Consider the following 15,713-nt stretch of genomic DNA (forward strand, 5'->3'; position numbering starts at 1 on the left):
TAGCGACACTTCTGCTGAGCCCCAATAGTAGTGGCTTGACCATAACCAGGCATCTTTCTGCATTGCCATAGCCATAAGCATAGCTATCATCAGTCCCGATTTTCATCACGCATGCAAGGTGTCATGTCATATGCTGGTGTGAATTAGGTATGTGGTGCTCTGGAATATGCACAATGTAACAGGCAAGAAGGACGTGTTCCTATACCGCCAAAAAAGAGAAAAGAAAAAAAGTTGAGGTTGTGGAATGGCATTGGCAAACTGGTGGAAACATACACACAAGTGCATGCAATTTCACAATCAGCTGGAAAAGGGTTTGCAAATGATATCAAAACTATGAGGTCCCGTTACACCACAACTTTGGAAGAGCAAAAGGTCAATGTAAGCTCAGCAATGGTAAGTGAGGAGCTGGTTGATACTATTTTTGAACTTTTAGAGCGTGAAAGGAGCGTGGGTCATGCTGTCAGCATCAGGCTCTTGGCAGAAGAGGCAGAGAAAATATCGAACAGCCTGAAGCTTGGAAACTTTGTAGTGTCCTCCCAATACATAAGAAGAGAAAAAAAATAGGCAGTTTAGCGTAACAATGCATCCAGTAACAAATGACAACGAAAAGACCCCCATGGTCTCGCTGAGGCTGCAAGAGCTTTCTGTTCTGCTGTAAACTGTGTATGACTTCGCCACGATTTCACACTGCAAAACATTGCTGACACGTATGTATGTGCTGCAAGTGGTGATTGATACCACGAACTGAACCATGGTCCGAATTGACAACTTGGCTTTTAGAACAAATACCATACAGTAAAATCTCGTTAAATGGAAGGCCTCAGGACTGAGAGAAATATCCCAATTAAGCGGGATTCCCAATTATCTGAAACAACACGAAAGCTAAAAAATCGGCCAGAAAACATGATACATGGGTGGCACATCTTAACTGTCGTTTGTCCACCTACTTGGAAAAGAATTCCTAGATGCGAGACTGACGTTTTCGGTAATTTGCTGCACTAAATGTCAAGTTTTCCAGCTGGTCAACCAAGCGCAACGTCTCAGCCTCACCGCCTTTGAATTCAATGAAGCTGCGCACAACACTCAGTGCATTGATCACTTCCACCAAAGGGGATGCTCGGGCAGGCTCGTCATCCTTGTCTTCAATGTTGGTGGCTGAGTCGGTTGCTCTTACAGTGATCTCGCTGTCGAGGTCAGTGTAGCATGTAAAAACTGTGCTCTCGATATTCGAGTAATCGGAGAAGCTGAAAGGACAGCACTCTCCCTCCTCGGTATGTAAGGCCTCATATTGAGTGCAAAGCCTCACCCCGGCGGAGAAGGTCACTATGGCTAGGACAGTCACCCACCGGGGGACCGACGAAGAAAGACCACGCTTCATAGCAGAGTGTGTGGACGTGCTGGGACGATCAGGAGAGAGGCGCTCGAAGAATAAGACTGTAAACAATTGTGCAGATTATGCTGTGAAAAGAAACCTTCATATTTTGACCTCTGATAAGAAAGGTTTCTTTGTTGTAGTACCAGAGAATATCTTAACCTAGATGACCGAACAGTGAAAGTGTTCTGCGATATGTTGATGATTTTCTGATCTTTGTGGAGAGTACTAATTTCCAATAAATGGTACATAATATACTTCAAGTATACCACAAATGTGGCTCAGGGTTAGTTTTTACGCATGAAGTGCCAGATAAGAATGAGCTACAAATTTTAGATACGAGGCTCAAACTAACTGATACGCATGTGTGCTGGATGTATTGCCCAAAGTCAGAAAAACAAATTTTATATTTTCACTCTGCACATTCCAAGGTGGTAAAAAATGGCATTGCTTTTTCGGTTCTATTTTCCGTACTTTCAATATCGTGTTTTCACAAGATGACTGAGAGTTTTGTAAAACAACTGGAGCGTTTGAGAGTGGCAGGTTTTTTGAGAGGATGCTATTCGCATGACAGTACAGAAGCTTGTTATGCGTGTAAAATTAAGAGCACCCACAAGATTGAACAATCCAGAGCCTGCCGACAAGAATAAAAAAACTAGTTGTAATTCCATATGTGCACAAACTATCACACAGCCTCAGGAATGCAGCAGGCAGATTTGGTATAAAGGTTGTTTTTTCTGCCCCTAACAAGTTGATTAAAATTTGTGGTAAGATTGATAGGAAATCGGCCCAGGCTGCCTCCACTCATGCTGGGAAAGGCTGTACTGTTAAGCATACTTCCCCGTTTGTGCACCGTAGAATGGGAGTTGTTTACAAGCTTCCATTTTCCTGCGGTCACGTATACATCGGTCAAACAGCTCATTGCCTGAATATTAGATTGTCCGAGCATAAGCGCTCACTAACAGGTAATGCCTACTCGCATGTCGCGCGGCATTGCTCTGAACATGGGTGCACTCCAATATATAAGAACACCACAATACTTTCCGCGCATAAAAATCAGACCACGAGGGAGATTATTGAGGCCTACTATATCAGGAAAAAAGGGTCGCGTTGTGTAAGCATTCCATCGTTAAATTTGCATGACACTGAACTTTAATTTTTAAGCCGCCTCATAGCGTAGCATTAGATTAAATGGTTTTGCATGTTTTTTGCCTGCACACTGTCACAGAGTGCATGCCCGCGCCCCTCTCAAGATGGCCGCCACTGCCGCAGCAGCAGCAACGCCGCTTGCACGGCGATGGGGAAGAGAGCTTCCCATTGTCCCTGAGCTTGCCAGACCGATTTGGTCACGTGTGTCGCCTGAGCGCGGCGGAGGGACGAGGCGACTCGGCGAGCGGCAGAGCGGCTTGGAAAACGGAGCAGGGTGGTCATGCACTGGGAGACAGCTGAAGATGTGGTCGGCAGGCTGAAACCTCCAGGCCGAAGTCTTCGCCGTTCGACCGACAGACGGAGCAAGTCCGTCAGGATCTTCGGCAGCAAGGTACCAGCAGCCCGACGCTCTTCAGACCGGGATCTCGGCAAGCACGCCCACAGTTAAGCTTCGTGTTCCAGCCCGCTCTCAAAACTTTCCGCCGGACTGTCTTTTTTTTTTTATCGCGTTTCATGTTTCATTTATTTATCCATCGCGTGTTAATTTTTGTATGTTCTGTTAGTGTAGTGTTTGCCCTATTTATTGTCGCGTGTATTTTTCATTTTTGTCGCGTATTTTGTTTGTTATTTCGTGAGTGTTAATAGCTCCCACGTGGTGGGCTTAGTGTCGTGCGAGTGGCGTCAGGGCGTGCGTTGTGTGACCTGCACGCCTTCCGCGAACTAGGCCCCCCTGTTGGTAATTTGTATGTTCTTTTTTCGGGTATGTCTCGCGCATGATTTTATTTTATTAAATTGAGTGTGTATGTTGTACGTCGCCCTCCGTCTCATGCCTCTGGTTCACGGTCGATCAGGCGTGGACCTTATCGCCGGTCAGCAGTCGAACCCTCACTAAACGCACGCGAGGTGGGTTTGTTGTCGCACCATCCCCTCCGGTTCGGAGAGTGCGACTAGCTCACCTCCAATCTTTGACACACACCGATAATTACGCCATAGATGGGAGAGCACATGGCTATGGGTTGTGTACATAAGTCTGTGTATGCCTTCGAATAAAGTTAGTTGTGAGTTCAGCACTGTCCTGTGTGTTCCTGCCTTCTGTCTTCGTCTTATTGCGCTGCCCCTTCAAGATGTTCCACTTAAGCAATTTCCGTCCATCGAGATTCCACTGTGTGTGTGTGTGTGTGTGTAAAATGCTACTGATGGTGCTCTGCTCCTGAACATCGTCAGTTGCACTTCGCTCCTCGAAAAGGCAGGACATGTGCCGAGTGAGCTTCTGAACAATGCTTTGCAATGTGGTCAATAAAGTTTAAATCATAAATCTGGGCTAAATCGCCATGGGATATTTTAGCTTTTTTTCTAACGTGTACCTTTGTTCCAAGTAAATGTACCAAAAAAATTGCCTGTGACCTACAATGGGATATGAAACAGAAACAGTGTTCACAATAATTGCAACAGCCTACTGTCAGGACCAGTACCATTGCCATTGCTGCCACAAGAGGGTGACAGGACATGGCTTTATGGGGGTTGGTGGCATTTTTCCATGTGCAACAGGACGAGCTGGAGAAGCGGTAAGTCTGAAACTGAGATCACATGTACGCTCGCAGATGTGCGCAAGCTCACGTCCTTGCACCAAGCACGGCAGGTGCTTGGTACTTTGTTATTGACAGTGTTTCAAAATGCTTCGATATCTATAACCGTAATTGTTATATTTTTTATAGCTGTTAGATCAGCACAAAAAAGAAATGAAGAAGCACTTTCTTGCATAATATAAATCTGCTTCACTGAGAGTTGAACGTTCTGCGCCGTAGCTGCGTAGCCAGGTACACTGACACGAGGCAACCCAAGCGCAGAATAACAGGGAAGAGCTGTTCCCCGAGATCCCGCCGTGTTTCGGCACACGTATGAGCCATGCCGCACCGTCTGCGCATGCGTGGGCGCTGTAAGAGTTGAGGAGGACTTTGGCTGAAGGCTGAAAACTTGGGAGGTTTATTTACATTACTACAGTGAGTGTATATTAACAGTCTTAAAGTCATTACGGGCCGAAAGAAAGAAGCTCGAAAGAGATGAATCAAGGAATGCTCTAGGAATGCTCTAGAAATGCTCTTCTGCTGCTCCCGGTCTGCGTCTTTTAAGCCCTTCGGTGTCTTGAAGACACGTCACGTTCGGCCAATGGGGGAGCCTGCTCCGGTGACGCCATTTTCGGCATATGGTAGGCGCCTGTGCGATGGTGTCACACCCGGCGAAGAGAGTCGCTACTTGGTCCCCCATTGTCCGAGGGTTTACTTCTTCCTGCGGTCTTGCCTTACTGACTTGCAATGCGCCGTCACAATAGATGGATGGGGGCGACGCCGCCAGGTTTTCACGGCACATTACAGCCGTCTTGCTTCGGGACCCACTTTACCCACAACAGTGCCAGGCTTTCGCTTCACTTTCGGGAAGAGTCAAGCAGTGAATAGCTCCACCTGCGGCACACGAAGTGGGGGCCGCCAACTTGTTTGCACGTGCGCGCCTCAGGAATGTGGTATCCGTGCCTCTGCGCTCCTTAATTAGCTGTGGTGAGATTCGATGTGGTCTGGTGAACACGAAGTAGGCTCAGGAAACGGCCCCATATCAAACAGCGCGCGAGCGTGCGCGCGTCCACAAGCGTACGTGTGGTCTGGGCTTAAGCATGAGTCAACATACAACTCGCAATGGTTGCATAGTCATTCAAGAGATATAGAATGTCAAACACAACTGACCACAGAGAGGACAACATGTGGGCTCTAGTGATAAACGGCTGGTCAAGAGTCAAAAGCATGCTGCATTTTTTTATTGTGTACTATAAACGGTTGCACAGTAAATTCGGAGGTATCTTGTGGAATCCCTATTATACGACCTTCTCAACACCTAAGCACACAGGCATTCCTGCTTCCCGCCTCCACTAAAATGCATCTGGGATTTTAAATCACAACCTTGTCGTGCTAATGCCACTCAGCCACAGTGAGAGTCAGTCACATGACATTGTCACATGACATTGTCACATACGAGTATGTGCCGCTGTGGACAATAGGACGTTGAATGAAGAAGAGGTTGAAGTGTCTCGACAATTGGTAGATGGTGTTACCCTGACTACTGAACTACAACCTCGTAACTGTATACATTGTAAATACATATATTTTCTCCCCGGTGACAATACCATTAAAAATATGTATATACATGTGTACACACTAGGCGGGCTAAATTTTCATGGCATCCTTTATCCCACCAATCAGAAAACAAACATGGAGCTCGGTCACTCACCTGTCGCTGCAGATGTGCCCATGCCAGTGACAAACTCCGGTGGGTCTTGCGTGAGTGGTGTGGCCGACCGCTTTCGCGAACTTCCTGCTGACGATGGGCTGGGCACGGCACTGCCCCCACCGGGCGTGGTTGGTGTGTGTGGGCCCCCACGACAAGGCTTGGGTGAACTCAGCGGTGTTGTCTGCACACTTCCAGGGCTAGGGTTTGCCAGCCGACCGCCACCAGCTGGATGGGAGAACTGCCGCGTCCCAGGGTCAGTTGCTGGAGATGCTGTGCCAAGACGAGGGGATGGCGACGTTGGTGGGTGGGGACTGGGAGCCATTGGACCTCGTGCCCCGTAGGGTGGGGGTGGCCCCTGCTGGAGACGTGGGCTCGCGCGAGATGCGGGGCTCCGTGGTGGCGGTGGGACTGTGCCTGGGCTTCCACTGCCACCAGCACTACCAGCACTACCAGCACCACTGTAGTTTGGCGGGCTGGACCCCGAGGACCCGCGAACTGACGGTGAGAAAGGCTGGAGGGCTGGGCTGCCACAAGGTGCGGATCCCGGGAACGAACCACCCCCACCACACTGGGAGGGGCCAGCAGGCCGACCACCAAAGGAGCCCCCTCCTCCGGCTGTCTGCTGCTGCTGTTGCGTTGCTGCTCCGGGGCTGAACACCATACCAGGGCTGGCACCTGGTGCTGCGGAGAAGTTGGACGAAGCGCCAGCTGGACTGGCTCCTGGCGCGCCGGGGAACCCCGAAGGTGTTGGTGGGTTGGAGAAGGAACCAGGTGAGTTGAAGCCGGCGCACGAACTGGGCCTGTTACCCGTAGCACCAGCTGCACCGCCAGGGCCTACGGTGCCGTTGTTGAAGTTTGGGTTGGGGCAAGATCCTGGCCGTGTAATGTAGCCACTGGGTGAGCCAGAGGCCGAGAACTCGTTGCCGCATGCCGGGAAAAGCCCCTGTGGTTGAGTGGCAGCAGTGGCCCCCTTGCGGCGCCGGTCCTCAAGGTACGGCTTTTGGGCCGGCATGCCGCCTTGCTGCTGCTGCTGGGTTTGCCAGTCAGCTGGCGGGTGGCCCATCATGGCTCCCTGGGGCCCTGCACAACAGCATGTCTGGTTTCCAGAGGCTGAAGACCTGATCCACTCTTCACGCTTCACCGACGCTGGCTTCTGGTAGACGTTTCTTTGTAGCTGTCCAAGGCTCTGCCCGTCTGGTTGAGATGAAACATGTTCTCTTTTTTTTCTTTTTCTTTTTTGTTGGGTACAAGGCTCCTGCGTGGGAGCTGAAACATCATTTAAGTTTTTGTTTGGCTACTGAACTTTTCTTGTGCCTTTTCTAATAAGGGGGGACGAGGCACTCCAAAAACTTGTTTATTTTTTAAACAATTTGACTAAAATTTGAGCAGTTAATGTGTTTTCACCAGCTGATCTCAAAAATGAAACATCTTTTTTTTTTCTACGATAAATATTTTTTTACGATATCCAAAACAGGATGTTCTTTGTTTAGGGCCTAATTAGCTCATTAACAGCAACTTGCACGGCGATCTACAGCACACAGAATCGATTCTGAATGTTCATAGTCTGAATGTTCATAGATCATTGTTTTAGGCCATTTTAAAACAAAGATATAGGTTGACAAACTTAGTCATAACAAATGCCCAACTTGATATTATTCTAATATCAAGGTGGGCATTTTTTATGACCCAGTTTGACAACATTTAACTTTGCTCGAAAATGGCCTAAAACAACTATCTGTAGCTTACGACACAGTGTTAACATTCAGAATCAATTCAGTGTGCTATACGTCACCGTGCAAGCTGCTCTTAATTTGCTCATTAGGCCTTAAACCAAGAACATCCTCTTTGGGATATCATAAAAAGTATTTCTAATAGGAAGAAACAATTGCATTTCTGAAGTCAGCTGGTAAAAATACATTAACTGTGCAAATTTCATTAAATATTTTTAAGAAAATAAAAAAAGTAATTTAAAGTGCCTCGTCCCCCCTTAACTTTGAGGAAGGCAAAGTATAACAAATGTCACCAAAAATGACTCCACTCACAATTACTCTCCATTACCTTGCACGCGGAAACAGACAGAACATTAAGAAAGTTCAGAAGTTCTGGCTTATTAGGTAGAATTATCAGGGTTGACAGATTGGGCTATTAATAGCCAAATTGGGCTACTTTTTGTCCAAGTTGACGTCATAATTTTTATTTTGGCTATGTGGCTATTTTTGGGCTACATTTATTTCCTGTGTAAAAAAAAGTAATAAAAATAGTTAAGCACAAATGAAAAGCATGCTGAAATCAAAATGAAGACGACAGCAGGCTAAAGAAATTGAGTGCGTCTAATACAAAATCAAAATTTGCAAGTTCTATGTGAGAGAACACATATGCATGTCAGAAGGTCAAGGATCGAGGCCTTTTGATAATTTTAACTAAAAAAGCTGGCGTCAGGAAACAAACTAAATCTACCCGCGCGCACGCGCTAGCGGACAAGACTGTTGCTGTCTCCACACGTGAGCTTTCAGCATCCTACGTTTTAAGCATGAGGTGCTTTTAGCTCCGTCGATGGTGCGCAGCAGGTGACCTTGGCGCCAGAACAGAGGGAGACCACCGAGCTGAACCTAGGCGAAATTTGCCTAATTTTCTGCCTGCTGCATGGTGCCTACGTGGCAATTCGCTTGCACCCTTTCTGCCCAAACTGCCCCTGCTCCAACGCCAACGCAGAACATATCATCTTCCGTTGTCCCACAGCCACCACAGCCATTCGTTCCATACACAACTCCAAACCCTCCTCCTGTCTTTGCTACCACTATCCCTATCAAATACCGCCGTTGAACGACTGTTCAGACAGGTCTAGCTCATTAAAACAGGCCTTCAAAACAGAATGTCGAACGAGCCATTATTAGCGCTCCTCCACGTGAAGTTTGGATTGGCCAGGAACGGAGGCTGCTTCAAGGATTTTAAACCAGGCCAAGAATTTTATCCCGTTTCAGCTTTGACATTTTGTACGGACTAAGCAGTTTCACTTTGCAATAAGCTCGTGATGCTTAATCATAGCATAATTTTTTATGGCTATATATCGTGCTAGATTTTGACCAACCAGTATCTATTGTGTTAGACTGTCTTGCAATTTGTGCTTTTTCGTTTAGTGCATTGTGTGGTGTTAAGCGAAATTATCATGAGCTGCAAGTATTAATACTGAACGCCCCAATGCATGCCACTGCTTAGCGTGTTTATCACACGGTGCTATTTGTGTGTTGTTCTTTTCATGATTTTTTGGTGCTCTGGGAGAAATAAAACAATGGATTTGCAATGAAGACCGCATTGGCCTTATCATGAATTTGCCTGCATGCCTGCATTTCTGCACTTCTTGCGCTTGTGCAGCATCTGTTGTCCATGCCGCATGGTCTCCGTGACGATGCGCGCGGAAATCATGCGTGATCATGCGTGGAAAAACTAATATTAAGGTATTCTTGCCGAAAATTATTTCAATATGCTTAAGAAATGACATCACAAAAAGACAAAGCTTCTTGGCTACATTTGGGCTACTGCGGAGGCCAATTTGGCTACCTGTGGTTGGAGCGATCTGGCAATCCTGAGAATGATCAGTTATCCACTAAGCCAAGAAAAGTATGCTACTAAAGGCACAGCCTAAAATGCAAGCCATACACTTCAGAATGCAATGAATCATGAACTACCAGAAAAACACTTTTCTGGGCCCCAACTCCAACATCTTGCAACTCTTGTTCTAGGATAGACAGAGCAATAGGGTCTTATTAGGTTTCTTGAATCATGCAGAAGCCATTGATGTCCTGTTCAGCGAAATCTAAATAACTAAGGTCTGTTGCAGATTTTTCCAGAAAGTAAGCCTTTATAATATTAAACTTTATTTGAGAGAAACAAAAATAGAGCTCATATTCAAAGTAAGGTCATACAGTTACACATACTGTTGAGCTTTACTATTACGAAGTCTAATCTGGCACAAAAATACCGCCATTATATCCGACATTTATCATAAAAAATATTTGTTGCTTGCTGATATCAGGAAAAGGTTCTTGGATATTTTTCATTATATATCAGTGTTTGCTATATTGAGGTAAGAATGTATTTGCAAGTTTTCAGCATCATAGCTCATAGAAAGAAAGGTAGTAAAAAAAACTTGGGCTTATGACTCAGCTTCACCTCTTAATTAGCTGGGGATGCAGCAATGAAATGAAATTACTTGATCAAAATTGGCTGTTTTATAATTACCCTTAGGCCTTCCTTTATCACCAGGCAAAATATTACGAAGAAATATGCAATAGAAGATTGAAATTTTTTGCTTTTTAAGTGTTGCCGAAATTGTGAAGTAAATCGAGCTTCAGGTGAGCGACTGCAACGCTGATTGGCTGGCTTTCCGTCGACACAGCTCCGCCATCTTGGTATCACCGTAAACAGGAGATATGGAAGCTTAAGATAGCTGCAGCACGGTTTTTCTCCTTGCAAGAATAAAAGGCAAAAAAGTGAATGTGAAGCCAAAACTAGAATCGAAATTCGTTACTGCAGTCACATGGTGCACAATGAATTGGCCCCCAATTGTTATGTGGCACGACAGATGCAGGCATGCGATTGTGACGACATGCTTGGCATGTGACAGCCATTGATAGCCAGCGGCGCGATACTTCTAAAAAAAGCCAAGGATTCCATTGAAATGTCAAGAAATAGTAACCACACTGGCAAAGGACTACTGTGTCAGCATGTTTTAGTCTCGAAGCATTGAGCAGTGCAATAAAGCTGTCCATTTTTGTCGAGGAACCATAAGTATTCTTATAGCTCACCTTGTGCAAAAATAATTCATGAGGCAATGTGCACAATAGTGTTTCACAATTTTTTTTCTTCCACATAGTGTGCAGTAAAATATAAACCAATAGAATTAGAGCTTATAATAGGGCTTTGTGAACATTATGACACAGAAATCATGAGTAATTTCTGTCAATTAATTGCAGGATGATATAGAGGATGCCATTTGTTGTAAATCAAAAGCTACTAGAGGTAGCAGCTCCGAACTGATTTCAGATCTGATGTCAGCATAATAAATTTAAGGGGGGACGCGGCCCTTGAAAACCGAAAAATCGCGAAAAAGTCAATTTTTGAAAAACCTTATTTTTGGGTTAATTGTCTCATAAACTACCTGTTCTGTAATTATCAGCACCTAATTCAACCGTAAAGTACAGAAAAAACGCTACTTTTGAGGCCACCGCGACCCACAAAACACGCGCAGATGCCGAAATGAAGTCAAACTTCGCGCGCGCGCCATTCCCGGACCGTGCGGCCTGCCCTCGCCATCTTGGTGTCGTTTTGACCGTGGTTTCTTTGTCTCTATTTTGCCGCCTTGCAAAATGGCATCGTCGGCGCGGTTGAGGCGCTATTGCCGTTTTCCCGCGATGTGATGCGGAGCGCTGATTGGCCGGAGCAGCGCGTTCAAATCCCGCGGGGTAAAGCGCGTCTACCATTGGCTGCTGCGCGGGCGGCGCCGGCTGCTCAAATCCCGCGGGCTAAAGCGCGCCTGCCATTGGCTGCTGCGCGGGCGGTGGCGGCTCCTCCCTGTGATGGCGCGCTCGCGTCCCTTGCTCGCCTGCTTTCGAGCTGTTCATCGCCTAGCGCTATCTTTTAGATTATTTGCTCAGCTTTCTTTTTTTTTCGCTAGTTCTTCGCTCCACGCGATGGCAGCAAAGCCCAAGACAGTGCAGATGTTCGGTGCACGGGAGCGCGATATGCGTCTTGTACGAGCATCGAACTTCCTATTTCCGCAGCGATTGCCGACTGCGTAGACGCTTTTCAGTGGCGAAACTGTGCTTTCGGTTGTCGCCAGTCGAATATCCGACACACTGAGTGTGCCTGGGGCCGCAAGAGCTAATTAGGAGCTCCGCAGAAGCTTTCTAAAAAAAAAAAAAAAAAAAAAACACGTGTTCAACTTTAAGGCCCGTTTTCTCGGAATGTATTTTTTCGCTAGTAGTGGTGCTGGGGAAGGCGATATCTCAAGAACCGCTTTTCAGATTTGTATGCCGTTTTTTTTATTCTGTTCCTGAGTGACTTTGCCAGGGGGTAACAGTCTTCTTTTTTTGAAAGTTGGTGCAGTTAATTTATAATAAGCAATTAATTTTTGATGAATGTGGTCATTACTGGCTACATCAAATTCAAAGTTGTCTTAAAATTTTTTTGGAGGGGAAATTAAAGAAAAGGGCTCTTTAGCCCCCTGGGATATCTATCAAGGGATCATCACAGTGAATTTCAGCTTCCTACGATGTCCTGGCATTTCTCCAGGCTCTTCCTCAGGCATATACATGAATAACCTAGTTAAACCTCAATAACTCTGGAACTAATAAACATATCTTCATGAAACATTGCAGTTCCTCATAGTTCGGTGGTGTGAACATACCCTGAAAGTTTCATCTGGATATCTTAAAAAATAAGAAAGTTCGGTCTCAAGGGTAGCCTCCCCCCTTAATTTCCAAATTAAGTTTTATCAAGTTATAGTTCCACAAATAACAAAAATAGCTTTCACTGCCACATTCAACGCTTGCTTGCCACTGCCATGGCTCATTATATACAATAAATGCTTGTTAATTCAAAACACGTTAACTCGAAATTTTCAGATAATTCGAAGTAGCCGCCCCGGTCCGGCCAACAATGTATTGAAAGCAATACGTAATGCATCCCGCTAATTCACACTGAAATCCACACCGCCACCGATAACTTGAGTTCGCCGCCAATGCAGATGGTGAGAGTGCTGTGCGCAGGAGCACATTGGCGACACTGGCGTCGCTGCACGGGCCATGTGACTTTGCTCTTTCCATCTGCGGCCCTTTGTTTAGCCTGACTGGAGGGAGACGCATTCACACCTGGCCAGCCATGGCCAATGCCTCTGTTGTAGGTCACCTCTCTCCCTCTCTCAAGACCTTAACCCTTTGACGGTCAATGACGTAAATATACGGCGCCGCGAACAAGTCCGAAAATGGTCGATGCTGTATATTTACGGCGGCGTCTGTGCGTTTAAAAAGCGCACCAATTTCCTAACTTTTCCTTTTCTGTCATGTGCTGCCACTATGTGGGGATGCAGGGAAATTTTTTTGTGCGCCTCCCTCTGTCGGTTGTCGTTGCATGGTTTGTTTTAGCACTAGTTCGCTCCCAGGCGTCTATATACCACCGCTCGTGCATTGGCGTGCGCGCGGGCGGGTGGCCGTTTGGATATTGTTTCGCAGGTGGTTTCGGCTTTTTGCGCTTGCGAAACTCATGGCTATCTCGTTCCTAATCGCTCAAAGGGCGACCGCTTGTTTCTCACTCGTTTAGTGCTCACAGGGGTGCGAATAGGAAGGATGCCGCCATGCATGTGTTTCCATTTCTTTTCTTTTTTTTTAAGACTCGCGAAAACTAATTGTCCTAGCTGGTTGGCGATAAGATGAAGATTAGCGTAAGTTTGTCACACATGTTGCTTTTTTTGATGGGCACACAACCAAACAGTTTTCTTGAGTGCGTGCACCTACGGACGTAGGTGGACCTATGGACGTAGGTGGACCTATGGACGTACGTATTAGTGTAAGAGCAGGAACATTTGAGGCTTGCGAAATATCCTCGTGTGCGGATTTTCAATGCCTTGAACTATGTGCATAAAAATGCATAAAATTTTTAATTCTGATAAGTTTACTTCTTTTTTTATTGTTGTTATTCATGAATGAAGAGTGCATATATACCAATGCAAAATATTTTTTTCTCACTTTACAGTCATCCTAGAAAAATTACGGTAATTCTTTTTCGAAATAAATCCATAAGAAGAATCCGAATCTGCAATAAAAAAAATCGACCCTCAAAGGGTTAAAGATAAAAAGGCGGACGTGGTGCTAAGTGTTTTTCATTTTCTTTCTTTACATCTTTCTGTTACATCTTGCAGGCTATGCTCTTTCTCTACGAAGTGTTCTGCCTAGAAGCAGCGCCAGGTAATGTCTGAAACATGGTGGCCATGATGTTTATCGGCACTCAAAGTACCAAAAAGTATAGCCTTTGAGATTCGTGGCTGTTACACGCATCCCAACATCACTGGGATATGTGTGCGGCCACCACCTGTATGTACAGTGGAACTCGGCAGTGTGCAGCTGGTGCAGCTACGAAAGTACAACGGAGACCAACATTGTAGCAGGTTATGGTGCGCTTCGCGAGTGCATCTTTCTGTTTTACTGACGACTCTTTTTGCACATGCTCACCACGGATAGCCGGGGTATACATGTTCTGTATCTTTATGAAAATAAAACAGTTGTGAGTAAGCGCTTGTGTGTTACCCTTCACTGTGTCCTTGTCAATTGTGCGCGCTAAATATTTCACTATGAATATAGCTGCACACATAGATCACGCCGAGGGCACTATTTGAACGTAGCGGCATACACAGGAGGCGGCGTGGCTAGTTCGACGTCTACAACACATTCCATTTGCTGCACCGACTATTCTTCAGTGCTGAGCTCCGCCCCTGCCGCACCTCATGAGAACTGGCAGTTGTATCGCGCACTGGGTTTACTCATAGACGCCTCGGCAGACACCACTTAATACTTTGTTATTTACAGTGTTTCAAAATGCTTCGACTGACGGACGTGGAGATCGCAGCAGAAGTAGCGGCCAAACGAAGAGGCTGCCGAGGTTGATCCCGCAAGCGGTGATGTTGCCCCGCTCCTGGCTTCAACTGAGGCTGTATTGGCATTTCTATGCTGCTACTGCGGCGCAATAGAGGACACCAGCCTATCGCTTGTGGATCATTTAGACTATGCTGAGGACTCTGTGTTTAAGAAAGCGGCTGCCAATAAGAAGCAGGCTACACTGCTGCAGTACTTTGAGCCAAATAAATAGACGCTTTGTGTGAAGCTTCAGGTGAGTATTAACTGTGCCACGATTGGGGCCCGATCAGGGATCGTTGTACGGAGTGCGCCATCGGTTGCACCGCGCGCAATTGGCCCAGGCAGCGCCGCCTTCACGCTGCTGACGAGGTCGGCGCAGCCTAGGCTAATTGCGTGCGGTGCAATCGACTGCGCGCTCATGGCTGACAAAGTCGGTGCAGCCTAAACCAATAGCGCGCAGCGCAATCGAATGCACGCTCCGAACAACGATCCCTGATCACACCCATGGTTCATTGATTAATTTGAAAAGGTTTTTCAAACATTCTTTAATGTGATTGCATAAATCGAATTCTGGCTATATAGAACTATTTCGCGATCACCGTGATGTTTGATATATTGAGGTTCAACTACAGTCGCCGACCGATTCTCCAGACTCCAAAAATTCGGACATGCCCGATTATTCGGACAGCTTCGCGGCACCGCCATTCTCCCTATAGACTATAATGCATAACAACTGCCGAAAGTTTGGACACGTTGCAACGTCTCGTCTGATTTTGCGGACACTCTTTAGCCAACTTGATCGAGAGCATCATGCGCCGACTATGACCGGCGCATAGTTCGACTTGGTGAACGCCATTTTTGTTTTGAACAGAGCCTCCTTGCTGCCCCACGAAGTGGCGCTACTGGAAATCCCCGCTCATCATCATCGTTTCTGCCTGGTTTGATAGAGTGGCTCTACAGCAGTTCCGGTTTCAGCGTAGTAAGCCATGTCAAGACTGACATGGCTTACTATGCCGTGCTCTCACAAGCACGGCATAGTCTCGATACTAACACACTACGTATTTTATATTTTGCACTCATCCATAGCCATATCGCATATTGTAATGAATCATGGGGTACGACATACAAAACTTATCTTGAACCTGTACGCAAACTTCGAAAGCGCGCCCTGAGAATAATTACCCATTCAAGTTTCGATAAACCAAGTCTGATTTTATTTAATAGAATGAATGTGTTGCCGTATGACAAGATACACGAATTAAAAATTGCCACGTGTGTCTTCAACATTG

The 15,713-nt window shown here is 46.2% G+C and overlaps 1 protein-coding gene across 9 annotated transcripts in view; it reads right to left on the reverse strand.

Moving 5' to 3' along the window:
* The window catches only part of LOC135911119 (collagen alpha-1(I) chain-like), a 162,609-nt gene that overhangs the window by 12,245 nt on the left and 134,651 nt on the right, over positions 1-15,713 (reverse strand). For 7 of the 9 annotated variants that reach the window (XM_065443237.2, XM_065443240.2, XM_065443241.2 and 4 more), the window contains one exon: positions 5,798-7,063. In XM_065443237.2, coding sequence (XP_065299309.1) covers positions 5,798-7,063 — 1,266 coding nt within the window. The remainder of the gene's footprint in view (positions 1-5,797; positions 7,064-15,713) is intronic. The other 2 variants (XM_065443239.2, XM_065443244.2) reach the window with 2 other exon arrangements.

This window comes from Dermacentor albipictus, chromosome 9, assembly GCF_038994185.2.
Source record: "Dermacentor albipictus isolate Rhodes 1998 colony chromosome 9, USDA_Dalb.pri_finalv2, whole genome shotgun sequence".
NCBI classification, from domain to species: domain Eukaryota; kingdom Metazoa; phylum Arthropoda; class Arachnida; order Ixodida; family Ixodidae; genus Dermacentor; species Dermacentor albipictus.